The sequence below is a fragment of the Natrix helvetica genome (assembly GCF_964273705.1).
Source record: "Natrix helvetica genome assembly, chromosome: 2".
In the NCBI taxonomy this organism is placed as follows: domain Eukaryota; kingdom Metazoa; phylum Chordata; class Lepidosauria; order Squamata; family Natricidae; genus Natrix; species Natrix helvetica.
The window spans coordinates 75,849,313-75,869,470 of record NC_138552.1 but is presented as its reverse complement, the minus strand read 5'-3'; the positions used below and the strand labels follow the sequence as shown (position 1 = coordinate 75,869,470).

General features: G+C 39.2%; 1 protein-coding gene across 4 annotated transcripts in view; it reads left to right on the top strand.

Moving 5' to 3' along the window:
- Nucleotides 1-5,205, top strand: part of GLIS3 (GLIS family zinc finger 3) — a 179,909-nt gene extending 174,704 nt beyond the window's left edge. For all 4 annotated transcript variants that reach the window (XM_081941133.1, XM_081941130.1, XM_081941132.1 and 1 more), the window contains 2 exons: nucleotides 1,179-1,361; nucleotides 2,770-5,205. In XM_081941133.1, coding sequence (XP_081797259.1) covers nucleotides 1,179-1,361; nucleotides 2,770-2,894 — 308 coding nt within the window. In that variant the 3' untranslated portion in view covers nucleotides 2,895-5,205. The remainder of the gene's footprint in view (nucleotides 1-1,178; nucleotides 1,362-2,769) is intronic.
- Nucleotides 5,206-20,158: the final 14,953 nt, after the last annotated feature.

The window sequence follows — 20,158 nt, the reverse complement described above, 5'->3', positions numbered from 1 at the left end:
CTCCTAGTTTTACAGGCTGCTGGTCTTACTAGTTGCTGCTTTCTGAATCTTTGTGCTGTCATTCACTTCCATTCATTTTTCCCTCTTCTGTGACTTGACTTTGTTCCACTGACATTTCCATGCAGTAGATTCTTTAAGAGAAGACATCAAGATAATAGAAACTACTGTATCAGCCAGGATACAAAGTAATGTTTAGGGGAAGGGGTTAATAAACCAAGTCCTTAACTGTTCTCCTTTCCCAAGCAATCTTCAGATCCAGATATTTTCCCTGTGATATCTAAACAAAGGTCTACGAAACATGAGTTTACTAGACTGTTCCAACAAATAGTAACCACATTGTTCAAGTTTACAACTGAGTCATAGTGGTGCCTGAAGATGGTTGACCATGAGCTAAGCTGAGAATGGGGCAGACTCATCCCCAAATTATGCCTTTTCACAATACTTTTCTTGAACCCCAAATGATCTGGTGGTAAGATATATTTACACAGAATCACCAAAGGTTTTTTAAAATTAGTAATTGAGCAATTCCCCTAAATAGTAATGTAAATTATGAATGTGTGATTATACTTAGTGAGACATTCTTTCTGAATTGCTATTTTTCAAGTATATTTAAGGTTATCAATATTACAGTCATATTTTTAGTATTTTAAGGAACACTCACAGTATTTGCACATCCCAGAGGTATATTTTATTCATGTTCAGAAAAGTTATTAAGAATAACACTAAATATATTATCTTTGCTCAGCAGTTTCTTCAGAAACTCGAGACACCGAAGTCCAACCTTGTGCTAAATTTGTTTTTTCCTGTAAATCTGGTTAATTGACTGGAACGCAATCAATTAGTATTATTTCATTTCACAGAACAGTGTTGGAATTAGAAGAACATAAAAGAAGCTGTGCTGAAGTAGCCAAATTCTATTGATTTCCATAGAACATGCCATATTTTAGCCCTAGCCACCTGATAATAAGGAAAAGATTAACTTACAAAGATTAAATTAGATGTAAAATTAATGTGAGTTATTTTTATTTACAATTCTCATGAAAATAGCAAGATAATTAATTGCTATGAATTAGGTTCTAGCAAATATTTACAAGTAGCAGGGAATATTGTGCTTGAAAATGTAAAGTCATTGGTTTGAATAGAAATGCATTATTTAAGCCTTGTTACCTTCTTTTTAGGAGTTTATGGGCAACTACAGACTTTCTGCTCCCCTCATTATACTGACAATCAGAGAAATATTCAACACATTGGAGCTTGTAACATGGTCCCTCCTTTTGAAGATTGTTTGGTACCGACATCTATGGGTCAGGCGGGTTTTGATGTTTTCCATAAAGCATTTTCAGCACATTCTGGTATTACAGGTATGACAATTATAATATTGTGATACTATTATTTAAAATAAGTACATGTTCTTTTATACATTAGTGGCTTCATAAACAATTCCTGGAGGCAGGTGTGATCCAACTGCAAATTGACGTTTTTGTCCAATTTGAAATTCCGGTCGTAATACAGCTACCCAGCTCCAGAACGGTCATCATTGGAAGTTTGGTTCAATTTTAGTTGAGAACAAAATCCCTTCTCACATTATTCTAACTTGTGGAATATTGCTTTATTTCCATATTTATATCTTATCATTTATATCTCCAATGAAATAATTCCTTACACTCAATAGATTATCATAGCAAATGATGTAATGTTCATAGTTTATAATATAAACTATGAACATTACATCATTTGCTATGATAATTCGATATTACCCTATGAGAACTTTATAGCTAGCAAACTGACACTCAAGATGTTTGAAGCCTTATAGATTTTAAACCAGGTTCCTGTGTTAACTGTAAACACTATGATGGAAAATAAATAAATGGGAGCTAGATGAAAATTTCTATTTGCACTTTCATTACATCACAGCAGCTAGTAACATCTCTTCTGGTTTTTAAAAAGGCATCCAACAGGCTAAAGACAGCCTCCATATTTTAAGATTTGTCCCAAATGCATAGTATTTATGAATTGACTCAGTTACTATCAAACATCAAGGGATATTTATGAAATAAATGATTGAAATTGAAAAATTCTACGTATTAATAACTGCCTTGATTCTGTATTTACATTTAATATTTCTAATGTTTATTCTTAGGTCCTACCTCTGTAAGATAAATTGGTTTTATCACTACTATAGATGCACTAATTGAGGCTGATAGTGAGTAGCTTTCTTAAGATCACAAATTCAGTTCAGGGCAGAGTATTCTGAAGGCATAGCCTTCTAGAGTCACTCTCTATCACTGTCACTTGCCATTTTCTCTTCACAGTTTTATCTATTAATGATGAAACATAAATATATATTAACTTTAATAATAACCTTGCCTTGTATTTTCAAGATTTCATAGGCTCACAGGGATATGTGGGAAATTTTAGCACTTATACTGTATCTCCAATTTGCTAAACAGAGAAGGAGCAGGTACAGAAAAAAGTAAACATCCATTGAAGTTAGAGCAGAGAAACAAAAAGCAGAGGCTTCATGTATTCCTCAATCCCCTGTCCTATCCCTGTTTCAAATTGCTGACAAAACACTTTTCCTCCTTCAGCATTCTCAGTTCTGCCACAGTATTTTTTCTCTTAATATCCCTTTCTCCCCTAACACACACTAATCTCCAAATATGCCAAGGAATCCCCAAGGAATTGCTTGCTGCCATTTTTTTTGTCTAAAATCACTCAGTTTTTCAAGTTAAGTTTGACTAATGCCTAAATATCTTCATTTTTATGCAGTTTATGATTTTCCAATGGCCTTTGGCGATTCATTGCGCAGTGGGATGGAAGATGCAAGTTTCCTCCATATAAACGCTGTGGATCGTTGTCCTAGTCAACTGTCTTCACTTTATATGGAAGGCTGAGGAAGCACAGACTACAGCTCTGCATATCATCTCAAGCATTCAGCCTATTATAGATCATCTTCTGTTGGTCTCTGAAACTACTTGCTCAAGAAATAAAGAAAACATCACCGGGAAGATCCCAACTTCACATCTGCAGCTAATATAAGGTGTTGCAAGATGTTGGGTGACATGCATTTGCCAAATGTGAGCAATTGCTTTTAATTTGGCCTTTTCTGTTGCATAACCGTTTCCAAAAGAGAATGATTACTGCACTGCTTACTGTAAATTTTCCAATGAATTGTTGGAATTTTTAAAACTCCCTTGGAGGAATTCTAAAAAATGGTCAACAATGAACTTCTCACAAAAGCAGATTTCTAAAATAAAGAACCTGCCTTGCAGTGCTTTGAAATCTAAGCACCTAATCTCACAGGATGGAGGGTGAAAAGGGAATGTATTTTTTTGTGATACGATGTTGGTGACAATAGTACAATTTGAGCTTCTTTTCAGCATTATCCAGTATTAACCGTTAGCTTAAAGAGGTGTGCTGGTGATTTTTTTTTTTTTTAGCCATGCACACCTGAAGAGAATTTATTCTACTGGATTGGTATGCATTATAATTTCATGTTTATGTTTTATGTGATGAATTCTCCATAGAAAATTTTAAAACACAGATATACAGACTTAGAATAGATATTCTCCATTAATGCTAGCAAATAATTAATGCCATTTTGATAACTTTCACAATGTTTGATATGCACGTGAGAAAGATAAGAGCAGTGATCTGAATTAGTACTATGTTGTAGGGAGAGGAAAGCCAGTTCTCCCCTCTCTATCAGTCCTCCCACTGAAACTGATTATATCTTTCCTATCTGCTATTCTAATTGTACCCCTCAAGTGGAGAACCAAATACAGGAACAGAAATTGGGAGGAAACTGAGGATTTCCACTGAAGAAGAAGAAAACAATCAAATATCTTCTCTCAAATTTGAAGTTCTGATCAAAAACATATCAGCTTAGCTTGTCATTTCAGATCTTTGAGGTCACACATAAGTTACATTCAGAAATTTTGTACATCTGTGAGAGATATTTTGTACTTTATTCAGCATGTATTTTAAAGGTTTATTTTTCCCACATTAATATTGCACATACTGTATGCTAGTATATAAATCTGATATAATTCAGTTTTCCCCCCTACTTTCTGTCCTTTTTGCTTAAAACAGTTAGCACATCAGGTATTAACTCCATTGCAAAGGCTTTTGTGTTGGTTTTGAATGGTTATAAATATGTTTGGAAAGTAAGATGTGGATTTGCCTTTCAAGGTATGGTCTTTGTCATAGATACAGAGATATATAATTCAAACAGCAGCCTTCTTTGTTCATTGTTTACCTGTGGCTTGTTTAGTCATATTGTGGCCAACTCATTTGAAAAATTTCTCACTGTGCATAGAGCTGTTATTGCTAAAGAAAAAAAAATATCTGTGAAGATGTCAGCCAAAGGAATTGTTTTACATAAACTATAGTAAGAATAAGTAGAAAATGTCTAAAATCATCATTCAAGCTTCCAAAATCCTGATACTGAATTATATTTACATTTAAGATGCTTTGTGAAATTATTGGTAGCCACATTTTAAAATATCCACTACTAGTATAAAAGCAAGGTACGTTTATTCTATTCCAGCAAAAGAAATCTGTGTTGCTGAAATCCCCTTGTTGAATCAGATCTTGATTGCACTTTATTGCATTCCTCTGCAGGTTAAAAAGATTTTGTATCTAGTGATGAAGAGGTTGAATCATTTCTATAAAAGCTTGCATTAACAGTGCCAAAACCCTCTGTTTGGAGGATGGAGTTCAGGCTCTCTTCTCCCAATTCTTACATAATCCCATTTATCCGTAGCCAGGTTTCATGAGAAAGTGCCTGTAGATCCTTGCAGCAGCTCACATAGGAGGAGGATTGAAAATGAGTATTGAAAATAGATTGATAGATGGATAAGATAGATCAGGGGTGTCAAACTCTATTTCATTGAGGGCCGTGTCAGGGTTGTGTTTGATCTTGGTGGAGGAGTGCTGGGGGTGCATGGTCAGGGTGGGTGTGGCCAGCTCGACATCACTCATGTTGGAGGCCCCTGTGATGGCCTGAGCACTCTGCCAGCAAAAACAGGCTCCCGAGCTCCATTTCTGGCTGTGACGGCCTCCTGCAACCCTCTACCAGTGAAAACAGAGCTCAGGGGGGCCACATGAGGCACTGTGGCCCAGTCCTTCATTGTCTCAAGGGCAGCCCCATGGACTAGATCTAAGCATCCCAAGGGCCAGATCCAACCCTGAGTTTGACACCCGATAGATAGATAGATAGATAGATAGATAGATAGATAGATAGATAGATAGATAGATGATAGATAGATAGATAGATAGATAGATAGATAGATAGATAGATAGATAGATAGATAACATTAGACTGCATAGATGAATCTTTAGATTTAGGCTTAAAGCTTAAAAATTAAAAATGAACACATTTTTTTATATCTTGGTTTTATTTTTTGAAAAGCACTCTGTAGTCCCCAAAGACTGTTCTTGGTAGCTTAACAATACAAGCTACATGCAACCTGTTAAGAAAAGCCAGGAGCTTTTTGCTTTTATTGAAAAGAAATACTTATACTTGCATTAAATGCCACTGAAAATAGGACTTCCATTCTTTAAAAACTCTTTTCCCCCTCAGAAAAATGGAGAACTGAGATGTATGGATGTTCAGGTTTTAGTAGAGAGCCTATTCCCCGGTTTCTATCCACCTTTATCCCGTGCTCAACCATTTTTCGTTGGCACTGAAAGCAGCAAACCCAAAAATCCTGTCCAAAAAGATCTGATCCCCTCCCACCTCCAAACAATCTAATCCCATCCAGGAACCTTAGCAAGGCTTCATTTGGGTGGCCACGGGTAGAATTGCCTATAACCTTGAATTCTGAAATGTGTGAACAAACATCACATCTCAGAATTCAAGGTTAAAGGAAAACCTACTTGTGGCCACCCAAATGAAGCCTTGCCAATTTTACAAGAATTTGACTAAGTTTCTTGAGATTCATTAGAACAAATTAGTTTAAATATTCTTCTGGTAAAAAGTTAAATGCGCTATGGAAACTGCCATGCTTACAAAGAGTGGTTTATTTTCAAGAACACCCTGTGACTTCTCTGAATCAAATTAACAGGTCTACTTCACATTTCATTAGCGACATCACGGATTACATAGGAAAACTAAATCTGATGACAAAATCTGGGATCTTCCTTATTTGGTGAACGGCACCAAACAAAACAGGGTCATGTTGTAATACAAATATTTTGCATCGCTTAAGTATGGGAAAGTTGACTTTCTTACCTGTATAAAGAAGTTTGATATAAACTATTTTTGTGTGAAGATGCAACTTAGAAGCATCACTATATTAATATATGTAGTTTACAGAAATAGACTGCTATGTTGCACAACCAACCAACTAACTCCCATTACATCATCATGGGCTTTAATCTATATAGAAACCAGAATTTCCATGCACACCGCACCGAGGTACTTGTTTTCTGCACCGCCATTCATAGCTAAACAATGTGAAGAAAGCCACTGTAGGATTGAATTGTAATTATTACATCCTTTCCACTATCCTCTAAACCAGGGGTCCCCAGCCCCTGGACCAGTACTGGTATGTGGTCAGTGGCGGGATTCAAATAATTTAACAACCGGTTCTCTGCCCTAAAGATCAGCTGGGTAGGCATGGCTCAGTGGTCATGTGGCTGGGTGGGCATGCCAACTCAACATCACTCGCGTCGATGGTTTGCCTTAGCTGTTACAATGTAATAAGTGTTAACCTGAGAGGCAGTTTCTGTAAGCAGAGCAATAAAGATTAGACTAGAAACAATACCAGAATGTTTCCTTCCTGCCTTCCTTACAGGATTAGCCCTGTAAAGTGTGGGGGAAATGAGATTCCTTCCAACAACCGGTTTTCCAAACTATTTAGAAAGTTAACAACCGGTTCTCCCAAATAGGTGCTGAATCCCACCACTGTAATTAGGAACCAGTCCATGCACCTGCCCATGTGCGGGATCTAGGTAGAAAACATCATCCCCCCTCCCCCCTGCTCCATGGAAAATTTGATTTCCATAGAACTGGTTCCCGGGGTCAAAAAGGTTGAGGACCACTGCTCTAAAATCTTGCACTATTTGTGATTTTTTGGAAGCTTGAAAATAAACTTTTTTTTCTAGGCTGGCTGGGCTAAATCAGGGATGGGACTGCCCATCTGTTCCTCAAAAGCATTCATATCCATGGTAGGGAAAACTATACACTGGAGTTAATAATAATGTCACCCTTTTAGTACTGTTGAATACTATTATTACAAAACTTTTTTTAAAAAAATGTAATTGAGTTTATTGCCCATGTTCTGACTGTGCCATTTCATAGCAACTTGCTTTTTTTTTGTAATTTGTAAAACCAGCACTTTTTATGTGTATTTTAAAAATACAGATAAAATCAAAGAAATGAGTTTTAAAGTTAACAGGTTTTTGAACACAAAGTATAGTGTCTTGTATAATGTTGTTAATGCAAAGCACTTTGGGAAGAGAAGAAGGTATATGCGAATGTGTTTTCTATCACTCTTAGAATTTTTGTACATATTTTTATACGCTCCTTTATAGAGTTGAATTTCTTATACCATGTTGTACATCTGGCTGATTTTGCTATAGTTGGCATCTATTCATTTTATATCATATTCCCTAAAAAAATTAGTGTGACTTTTTCTATTAATATGTATGTTTTGTGATTGGTTACAATTAATTTTCATATAATGGTAAGTTATTTTTTTGCCTTGTTTCATGAAGTCTTTTTTTTTTTAATATGAAAGGTGAAATGAAGGGTTTGTGCACATAATAAACACAATAAAATAAAACTGAAAATGTGTAACACACCAATCAGATTCCAAAACCTTATTTCAAGATCTGGTTTAAAAATAAAGTTTACCTGACTGTCATATTTCATTACAGGGATTGATCATGGCTTAGCTCATTTATATAATTAAAGAATGATAAAGGAAAACAGAAAGAAAGGAAAGATGTGATACTTTGGTGCTCTCTGAGCTAGGTTGTTTTCTTGCAGATGTTTCATTATATCCAACTAGGTAACGTCATCAGTGTTAGTGGGTTTGTGCCAGTGGTGGGATTCAAAAAAATGTTACTACCGGTTCTGTGGGCATGGCTTGATGGGCGTGGCTGGGAAAGGATACTGCAAAATTCCTATTCCCTTCCCACTACAGAGAAATGATACTGCAAAATCTCCATTCCCACCCCACTCCAGGAGAAGGTTATTGCAAAATCCCCACCCCACTAACCTGCTTTCCAGGTCCGTTCCCCTGTGCAGGGCAACAGAAGAAGACCCAGCTGGTCAGCTGGGACTTGGGAGGCAGCAAATAGATCAGGGGCATGGCCAGCTAGAGGTGGTATTTACCGGTTCTCCGAACTACTCAAAATTTCCACTATCGATGCGCCAGAACCAGTCAGAACTGGCTGAATACAACCTCTGGTTTGCGCTCTGTTTTTATAACCTATTCCCTTCTAGCACTGATAATGTAATCTCATTGGACAGTGAAGAGAAAGCCACTATAAGAAAGCAACCAAACTCAGAGAGCACACGGATCCGCAGTTTAACCCTGAGCTACAAATATTTTCTTTTATTGCTGTATGTGGCATGTCTTCAAAGTGTTTTGGGAAAGCATTTGGATGGTCTTAACAATAACCATGAAATTCCAAGGAAGAGGAAGAACTCAAAAGTGGAAAAAAGGAATACCTTTTAAAGTAATTTGCAGTTTGGAAAACTATGTTCAGAAAGTACAATGGTATGTTTGCAGTGTTCAGTTTGTCTGCACATAAACATACATGCATATGATTTAACGCTATCCTCAGGTGATTATTGAGAGGGGGAGCATGACCTTCATGAGAGATTAAAGTATTTGACTATTAGAATGTCCTTCTAAGCTCATGTTTTAAAGAGTAACTAATATGCTAAAAAATATTTGCCTGAGAGAGAACTTTCTAGAATGTAGAAAGCTTCCTTATCATAACACAACAAAGCATGACAGAAAACACCTCACGAGACACCCCTCAGGTGTTTCTCATGTGGATCTTAACCCAGGCCTGGAGTTGCTCTTGGCTTTGGGCCTCTCTCCTTATAGGTAAGTCTCCTTGTTACCAAGAAGGGTATGTTTGGGAAAGGCTGAAGAAAACCTACCAAATAGATGCTTTCCTGAGGATTCTATCCTTGTACTGTCTTCAGGATCGCAGTTAGACACAGTCTGAATAATCTTCCCCTTTAAGATAGCAACAAAACTCAATCCTTAATGTTTCCTTATCTCTGTCACCCACACTTTAACGGGTCGTTTTAAACATTGAAATAAACCGGCCTAAGGGATACTGTGATGCTGGTTGGAGGAGAAGGACTTCTCAAACTAATCAAGGTTATACCTTGTCCTAACATCATTGCCTTTGTTGACAACATTTTGACTAACGGGATATTTCAAGTTTTCACAGAATTCAACAGAAGCAGATACTGTAACTTGAATAATGGGTTACCATAAGGATCAGTGCTATCCCCTGCTTTTTTAAAACTTGTATATCCATTACCTGCCTGAAACATGCTCAGAAATGTATTTATGCTGATGATATCAATCTCACAGTCCAAAGAAGCTACTTCAGTGATGCAGAGGACATTCTCTCTCAAGATTTCCAAAAGCTGGGTGACTACTTCAAAAAATGGCACTGCCAACCAAGCCTTAAAAAAAAACAGAAATAGCCACATTCCAGCTCAACAATAGATATACAAATTACTGGCCTTCAGTGAAGTTCCTGAACCGCATTTTACAATGCAATAACTCTCTGAGGGTAACATTGGACAGATCACTAACCTTCCGGCAACACCTGGAAAAAAGACAGTTGCAAAATTGAAAAACCACAACAATTTATTGAACAGACTGACTGGAACAGCCTGGGATGCTGATGTTAACGCCCTACAAACAACAGCCTTGGCTTTGGCTTATCCCACAATTGAACATTGTCCAGTGAGTGGTTGAATTGCACTCACATTCAAATGGTTGAAATCCAACTCCAACAGACCACGTGTACCATCTCCGGCACATTGTATCCCACTCCGGCATACTGGTTACCAATACTTAGTAATATCAGACCGCCTCCACATTAGAAGACAACAAACTTTTATTTAGCTATGGTCAGGGACACTGAACAAGGCTTTTTCTATTCATCAGGAATGCACAGCCCATCCTTCACAAGATTGAAATCCCATAGGCCAGCTTGGAAAACAGCTATTCACTTAACATCTAACCAGTTTAATTCCAAGAATGCCTGGAGAGAAGAATGGTCCAAAGCAGGGGTCTCCAACCTTGGTGACTTTAAGACTTGTGGAGTTTCGCTGGGTGAGGAATTCTGGGAATTAAAGTCCACAAGTCTTAAAGTTGTCAAGGTTGGAGACCATTAGTGATCCTTCTACAAAATTACCTGGTTTTGACCAGCTTCACTTTTTCTGGTCAAAATTGAACAAAATTAGGTGTGATACTAGAAGAGGTGCCCCTGCCCTGTATCAGTGGGGATGGAAAGATTCCCCTTGTGATTGTGGTGCTGTTATGCAAACTCTTAAACATATTTTGGAAGGTTGCCCATGATGTACATTCTCTGGTTCTCTAGACGTTCTGCATGAAGCAACACCAGAGGCGTATTTAAGAACCTGGGTTGTTGAATTGATGTTTAGTTATGATGCCACTGCCATACTCCCATAGACGTTTTGCTTAGAATTATATGGACAGTGTATATATATATTTACTTCTCTTCTATCACGTTCTCATCACATACTAAATAATAAACTGCTATATACCTAGACAAATAGAACATACCTGAATGCATAAAATATATGATAATGGAGTAACTAAGCCATTATTTAATTATTTATTGCACTTATAAATTCATTTACAGCATAAACAAATTTGTCATATATTTATCATATTTGAAAATCACCTATTAAAACTGTAAACATCAGGGAACAACAACCGTATCAAAACAAAAATGATCATGTCCACAGTCCCATAAGATAAAAAAGAGATAAAAAAATAATATTTGATAAAACAACCCTCCTAAAAAAGAAGAAGGAAGTTCTAAATATAGCTAATGTCAAATTTCCCAACTGATTGTTACAGGAATAGGAATGTTAATTTTGTTCACCTTTTACATAGTCAAGCCTTTTCACAATTCTTAATTCATCTCTTCCCTCTACCTTCCCTTCAGTCCAAACTTTCTTATTTGAAAGTCAGATATAGAAATCATTCTGCCACATCTTTTCATGCCATTTATAGATTTACAGCCAAAGTAAATTTTTTCAGATCGTCAGCATCATTAATGATTTACAAAAGGAATGGACTAGTTTAGTGAATTGTGACAAAGCAGTTTGTATGTCCCTACTTTGTTCCCAATATGCCTTTGAAGTAACTAGAAAATAGCAACTCATACATTATTTCAACTGTACAATCTGTGTATGTGTGGGTGATTTGTAAATGAGAGGGACGATGCTAACAATATCTTCAACATGACCATATATTTAATTTTGAAAACATTGTTTAAATATTTCTGCATTCCCATGACCCAAATATAGATCATGAATTTTCATCTGAATGGTGTCACATCAAGATCATGAAAAAGAAGATACACAATAATACAGGGAAAATAGAAGCATCTAATTCAGGCGATGTTATTGTGTCATCCAAAAATGGAGATAATAATATGGTTTTTTTAAAAAAAATCAAGAACACTTGATTGTCCTTTTTACTATTCCCAGAGCCCTAAAATGTTTGTTAGTCATTTTTTAAAAGTGATTTCCAACTGGGTGTAAAACAGGGCTTTCCAAAGTGGTCGGTATTAACGTCCAATCATCAAGGGATGATGATGATGGTGGTGGTTGGTCATACAGTAAACTACTTGCTTTGACTGGATTTGGCATTTTTTATCCACATTCCTTCCAAAGATCTGGGACAGGCAGATGTTATTGTTTGATAATATTAAAGGATTATCAGAGGATGTAAGACAGTGGTTCTCAACCTTCCCAATGCCGCGACCCTTTAATACAGTTCCTCGTGTTGTGGTGACCCCCCAACTATAAAATTGGTGTCTCAGTTCCTAAGACCATGGAAAATATGTGTTTTCCGATGGTCTTAGGCAACCCCTGTGAAAGGTTGAGAACCACTGATGTAAGCTGTTCCAAGTAAAATTGCCTGTTGCAATGGACTGGTGATGATTTTACCAATGCCAGTAGTGTTCAAGTGATGCTCCAGCTGCTTGTTTTATGGCTGGTGGCATTGCAACATCTGCTTATTCCTGGCCCTTGGGAAGAACTCGATAGGTGGATAGAACAGAATAGAATAATTCTTTATTGGCCAAGTGGGATTAGACACAAGGAATTTGTCTCTGGTGCAGAAGCTCTCAGTGTACATGTAAATACCAAATCTAATTTAAACATCTGGCTAGCTGTCCGAGTAACCCATAGCATTGAGTCATTGGATAATTCCCTGGATCCTTTGGCCAATGTTGGGGTCAGGACTGACCACTTTGGAGAACTCTTAGCTCTTAGAGCCAATCTGAAAACCACTTTTTAAAAATGACTTTAATCTCTTTCTTTTTAGAAAGAGATGGCATAAAAAGGCAGCAAAATCCTGGCAACATTCATTCCATAGGCTTGCTGGTCCCATTCCATGCCTTCCCAGCCTCAATGGTTCCCTCTCTATAAATGTTTTTCACGTAGATGTCAGAAAACGCATGACTGCCCTCGGACCTATTGGTGGCTTCACGTTTTTATTATTCACGATTGTAAGCATGCATTCCAGGCATGCCCTTTTGAACCATGACTCAAATAAACTAGCAATGGACCTAAGGCAGGGAAGGAAGGAGAGGGGGGGGGGAGTAAAATGCATGGGAAAAGAATGATGCAATAACATGCCTCCTCAAGAGGCCACATTCTTTTGTGGGCCTTTCTATTGTTTTTAGTGTGATGTAGAGTGCCAACCATGCCCAGGAAGGTTAGGGATGCTAATTTCTAAGCACATGCTGCAAATGTGAAATAACGTATTATTCACCACACAGAAAGGCAAATACGTTCATCAGTTCTTTGCTCCCTTTTGCTTCCTCAGTGTTGTCAAGTTTTCTAGTAGAGCCAATTTCTTCAACATCATTGGAGCAGGTTCTGGAGGGCTGGATCCTTTTATGAGATCTACTGTACGCTTATACAAATTTGTTCGATAATGTGTAATCTCTGATCATACTACTTTGGACTTTGGGCCAAAAAATGTACCTGCATTGCTGTAGAACAGGGGTGTCCAAACTTGGGAACTTTAAGACTTGTGGACTTCAACATCCAGAATTCCCCAGCCAGCATGAAAGGCAAATACGTTCATCAGTTATTGTTAGATCCTAATATCTAACTCTTTCCTCTCCCTTTGCTCTCACTTGGAACAGTGATTTTACCCATCAGGAACAAGATATGAAAACTCCAAAATAATATTGGGGAGTGTATTAGGGATGAAGCAAAGTACGGTTCCCCCAGCATGTTTGCTCTACCCAGTCTGGACAAATTCCAAGAAATGTCTAACTCTGTTGCTTCAGAAGCCAAAGACCCAGTAACATCATTACTATTGATCTGCTGAGAGATGAACGTGCGATTGGGCTATTAATCAGCAAACAAGAAGAAGACTACAAAGATAGGATTAAAAGTTGTCTAAGGTTTTAAAGCATCCACACAGCTCAAGAAAGTTCAAAATTCCTGAATGAGAAGATCCACAGATCAGAGGCTTAGTTTGACCCAGTAAAGGTTCCCCTTGCACATATGTGTTCGTCATTCCCAACTCTAGGGGTTGGTGCTGATCTCTGTTTCTAAGCTGAAGAGCCAGCGCTGTCCGAAGATCTCTCTGTGGTCATGTGGCCGGCATGACTAAATGCCAAAGGTGCCCGGAATGCTGTTAACTTCCCACCAAAGGTGGTCCCTATTTTTCTACTTGCATTTTTACATGCTTTCGAACTGCTAGGTTGGCAGAACCTGGGGCAAGTAATGGGAGCTCACTCCATTACGCAGCACTAGGGATTCGAACTGCCGACCTTTCTGATCGACAATCTCAGTGTCTTAGCCACTGAGCCAATAAATTTTTAATTTATTTATTTCATCAAGCATGTATTAGACAACATATACAAGTATAAACATGATTTTGGGGACATGAAATGGATAGGAATGAAAGGGAACATTAGGACAGGGATGGTAGGCATGTTGGTGTGCTTATTCAAGCCTCTTACAGACCTCTTAGGAATGGGGTGAGGTTGTCAGTAGAGAGTCTAAGGTTAAAGCTTTGGGGGTTTGGGAAAGAAACCACAGAGTCAGATAGTGCATTCTAGGCATTGACCACTTTGTTGCAGAAGTCGTATTTTCTGCAGTCGAGTCTGGAGTAGTGTACCCAGTACTCTACTGTAATAAATGGGAGTAATATACACCTTTGCTTTGTCTTCATTTCTTTGCTCCCTTTTGCTTCCTCGGTGTTGTCAAGTTTTCTAGTAGAGCCAATTTCTTCAACATCATTGGAGCAGGTTCTGGAGGGCTGGATTCTTTTATGAGATATACTGTATGCTTATACAAATTTTAATGTGTAGTCTCTGATCATACTACTTTGGACTTTGGGCCAAAAATGTACCTGCATTGCTGTAGAATAGGGGTGTCCAAACTTGGGAACTTTAAGACTTGTGGACTTCAACTCCCAGAATTCCCCAGCCAGTTGGCTGGGGAATTCTGGGAGTTGAAGTCCACAAGTCTTAATGTGGGAGTTGAAGTCCACAAGTCTTTTATGAGATATACTGTATGCGTATACAAATTTGTTTGATAATGTGTAGTCTCTGATCATACTACTTTGGACTTTGGGCCAAAAAATGTACCTGCATTGCTGTAGAACAGGGGTGTCCAAACTTGGGAACTTTAAGACTTGTGGACTTCAACTCCCAGAATTCCCCAGCCAGGCTGGGGAATTCTGGGAGTTGAAGTCCACAAGTCTTAAAGTTCCCAAGTTTGGACACCCCTGCTGTAGAAAAATTTTTGTACGGGTTTTGGCTGCTGTGTGACATTTCACAGCAGATTTAGTAAGACTTTTAAGTTCTTCTGCCTGGCCATAGGCTTTCCAAAGTATCTTACGCATATTAAGAAAAGCAAGAAGCTGGACCTTGACTGTCATGAAGTGGTTTCCCTTTCATGTTACAAACATGACGTACAACTAGAAGATAGATTCCTGGTACAATGAGATAGCCCATTTGTATAAATAGGGAGCCCAGGGCGGGTTATAGATGTTCTGGGCATTGCTTAATTTCCTACATAAGGAAACTGAACTGATTTTTTTCCCTTTGCATTGAAGCAGCTCTCTGACTTTGCCAAACACCTGAAGACTGAAGTGAAACCAAGAGAAGAAAGGCCAGCAAAAGCCTAATATTAGATTTCTATTTAAGGATTCAAATAAGAATTGCACTTGACTGTCATGGACTCAGAACATCAGAGGGGTAGTTTGGGCCTGTCTGCATGCATGACTTCTGTCGGGTTGAAGTTTAGGTTTATCCTAGCCCACTACCCCCACTCCTACCCCCAGCCTCGTTACTGGAACAGGGGGCAAATAAAGCGTTCCTCTGGCTCTTTGTGAAGCTGCTATCATTGCACAGAAAGCTAGAATGACAACTCTTAATTATGATTTCTCACTGAAAACGAAGAGTTGTGTCTCGTGGTTCTCTTTCATTATTAACAGCCCTGCTTCTTGACTTGACTTGTTAAAGTCCCCTAATGTCATCATAAAAGAAAAGTCTTTTATTGCACGATTGCAAGTAACAGGTTTGGCAGGATTTCCCAGCTAGTAGCTAATCATTAAACCCACTGGCATCATCCTCTTTTTACAGAAGTGACATTACTCCTGAGATGTTTTTTTCCATGGAAATGAATAGAACCATTGCAAGTTAGACGTGTGAACAAGGATGCTCATACCCAGCCCTCATTCTTCCTAAATCCTAGAGGCAAAACTCTTTCAAGATCTGGCTAACGCATACATCAGTCTCTCTGAATGTGCCAGAGATTTGGCTTTGATTTATGCACCCAGAGATGGATTGAAGTAAGTTTGGAAGCCTCTCTCTTTAGCAAGAGTGACATTTTAGTTTGAGAGATGGGCTTGAGAAGGGTGCCAGAAGGAATTTGGGAAATACGTGGAAGAAAGCCAATCCAGACTACATTGAATTGGTCAGGTGTGTTTATGTGCAAAGGAAACTGCACTAAAGAGCACAATCAGATGTAATGGGGTGGGGGTGGGAAGGGGTTGTCCATTACTACAATAATCCCGAGTATCTCTAAGGACAATACACATTTAGTTGTATGCAGCTTCTTCCTGTCTAACGGTCAAATGTTGGGATTTAATTAGAGCTGGGATCAGCAACCAGTGGCTCGGAGCCACATGTGGCTCTTTCATCCCTCTGCTGCGGCTCCCTGTCACTCAAAATATGCGTCACAACCACCAATGTGTGATACTTGCCGGCATGCGATTTATTGAGCTTTTCGACCCCCGGTAGGCCAACCATGGATAAATCCAAGAAAAGAAAAGTTTCAGAAGAAAGCAGAATGTTTAACTCAACTACATATGATGGTTCTGTGAGAAACGGGTCCAAATAGCTCTTTGAGTGTTTAAGGTTGCCGACCCCTGTGTTAGAGGAAGATCAGAAGGTGAAGAAAAGGATGGAACATCATCCCCACATTTCACTCCAGCAATGAGTCAATATAAAAAGACCGGCCCTCCGAGATGATTTCCAATTTCATCATAGTATTTGAAGCAGGCATTGTGTGGGAGGCTGCCCTTACCCAGAGGCCATCCGTGACCTTCCTGGAAGCAACATCAAAACAAATACCCTGTAACAGGGGCTGCACTGATTCACAACTGAAACAAGGATTATTTACACAAAGAAGGTTGTTGCCCATCCAAGGCGAATGTAAAGTACTTTCCTTTCCTGCTTAGGGGATATGAGGATTTCAGGCATAAAGTACCCCACAGACAGTAATTCCCACCCCAAAAAAGAATCATCTCCTGCAAATAGGCAGGGCAATTTCCATGTTCATTATAAGGGGAGGAGGTTTCAAAACTTAATCAGGTACTTTTCTAGGGAAAGAGGCTCAATGACTTCTTTAGCGACTAAACCAGATTCTTAGAATAGCAACCTAATTTGTAAGGCCAAACTCTACAACACATTTCTATAGGATTAAAAGCTAAATGCCTCTTTCCCTCCCTCCCTACCCTCCCTCCCTTCCTTCTCATCCATCCATCCATCCATTTTTGATGTTGCCCATTCCTAAGCCCAAGTTAGCCAGGCATTCAAGGAGCTTCTGTCTGATGGGACCTAGCTCAAGTGCTGAGCCGTGATGGAGCCATGAGGTCCACACTTCTAACCTGTAATTGAACTTGGATTCCTTACTCTGATCTCAAGTCCATCAAAGTGGATTCAGCAGCTCACAGGATCCCTGTGAAAGAAAACAACTGAGATACACTAAGGCTGTGATGGCAAACCTATGGCACGCGTGCCACTGGTGGCATACTAGCACATGAGCCATCACCCAGCTGAGCTCCACTGCGCATGTGCGCATGTCTCCTGGTGGCCAACTGACTTTTGGGTCTCTGCTGTGCATGCAGGAGATGTGCGTGCATGCGTGGGAGTTACGCGTGCATGCATGGGGTTGGTGGGGGAGCGTGGGGGTGCAGCACCCCCGAGCCCCATTTCTGGTCCCAGAAGGCTTCAGGGAGGCATGCTAGGCCCAAAACGGGCACGGGAGGTTGCATGCATGTGGGGGGAAGCATGGGGGAATGCACATGCGCAGGGGTGTGGGCACATGCACACGTGCTATTGCATGCGCACATACAATTTTGGCACATGAGGACACAAAGGTTCTCCATCACTGCACTGAGTTTTCAGCAGAGGTATTAAGGTTTATTAAGATCTCCCTTCACTGTCAAAGTTCTTGGGAAAAAGTAGGTTCTGCCAACTCTTTTAAAAGCTGATTTTGTTTCTCCGTTATTTGCACAGCCTGACACTCATTTTCTATCAGAGGGCTCTTGAGATTTACCTTCGACAGGGTAAGAAGAAAAGTTGGAGAAAAGAAAACCAATAGATTAATATCGCTGTTGTTTTAAAATAGCCAACGTCTACTTTTAGAAAAGAGAGGAAAGAAAATGGTGTCGGGAATAAAAATAATTTTTTTAAAAAAACAGCTTAAAGAAGCTGTGAGTTTTGAGTGCATGATTTATTGTATAGGACAATATAGTAAGAAAAAAAAAATTTCTGTCACTCCCAAAGAATTTCCAGGGTATGCCAGAAGATTACAATAGAACAATGGTTACCCGGGAGCTTGTTTCTCTAAAAAGAGAAATGAGGGTTTTAGCCTTCCTCTTATCCCACAGGAAGAAAATAAGCAAAATGTGATGAACTTTTCAAATACACTGACTGCCATTTCTGCTTTTTCAGAATGTTTTTTTTTACTGGCACAATTGAGGGGGGGGGGGACTTTCCTCTGTGGTTTACCAGGACCTTGTTTTCTGAGCAGAAAATGCCAAAGGAGATCCAAAAACTTCTGAAAACTATCTGGCCTAAAAATAATAGACAAGAGACAATTGTGATTCATTGTACTGTAGCTTAGATGTTCCTAGGATAGGAATGGGTTTTTTTTCCCCAAATCTGATTTTATCAAGAATGTTCCAATGTCCCAGTATTATTAATGGCAGACAAGGCAGGACATTTGGCTTGTTAATTCTTTCCCAGCACTGCAAAGCTTCTTTGGATTAGACCCCACATTGAAACTTTTGAAGGTTATCCTGCAAGATCAAGCCTAAGAATGACTACGGGTTATGAAAATTAATATGATAAACAGGTAAGGCACAGAGAGCTGTTGAGTTTCTGCTTATGAATGTCTAGGCTGATGACAATGTTTCATACTTTGCCACGGGAAAATGCAGACTCTCGGACTGGAATTGTTGAGTAATAACCTATTAATTCTAAAAGATATTTGAAACCATGGAAAGAGAGGATACATAAAATTGAACCTGCGTTGAATCACTCCAATAAAAGAAAAGCAGACTCATAATGTGAGGAAATATGAACAATCGTGAAGGACTGCATGCCAAAAACCAGCCAGTCTTCACATTTAACATTGTGATGCTCCAGCTGCTTGTTTTATGGCTGGTGGCATTACATCTGCTTATTCCTGGTCCTTGGGAAGAACTCAATAGGTGGATAGAACAGAACAGAATAGAATAATTCTTTATTGGCCAAGTGGGATTGAGAACCACTGACCTAGTTGATCCTCTGCCTAGTACACCACAGTATCCCTGAACACCTCCAGAAAAAAAGAAGACAGTCTGTTCCAGTGTTGAACATACCATTAGAAATGTTTTTGCTGATATCCAACAAACTACCTCCTTGTAATTTAAACCCATAATGCCTGGTTCTAAGTCTTCAAACAAATATGGACACTTCTGACACATGTTCCATGTGATAGCCCAGTGATGGCTAACCTTTTTGTCCTTGCGTGCCAAAAGCGTGCGCATGTGGCCGACAGCGTGCATGCATATGCCTACACCCATAATGCAATGCGTGTATGACCCCCCCACGCACCGGGGGGGTGCACCGCATCCCCACACTCCACTCTGCCCCCTGTGCATGCACACCCAACCCCCGACTCCCCCCCATGCACACAGTCACGTCTTCCGCATGCGCAGCAGAAACCTGAAAACCAGACAGGAGGCACACAGGCATGCATGGTGGCCCTGAGCTGGGCAACGGCTTGCTTGCCCACAGAGAGGGCTCCACATGCCACCTGTGGCACGCATACCATAGGTTCGCCAGCACGGTGATAGCCCTTGATGTGTTCACAATCTTCTCTACTCCAGCCTAAACATACCCAGTTCTCCAAATATTCCTTATGTATTTTTTCTTTCTTTCTCCCAGCCCCTTATCACTGTTAGTTGTGGATCTTGAAATTTATATTAAAAAAATTCCTAAAATATGGTGCCAAAATCTGGACTCAACCATTTGAACAGTCTGGCCAATGCAAAATCAAAATATCTTAACACTTTTAGTTCTATTGATACAGGGGTTGGGTGGTGGCCAATAAATTTAAATAATAAATACTGCCTAGAATTGTATTTGTAGATTGTTGATTTTTCTTACA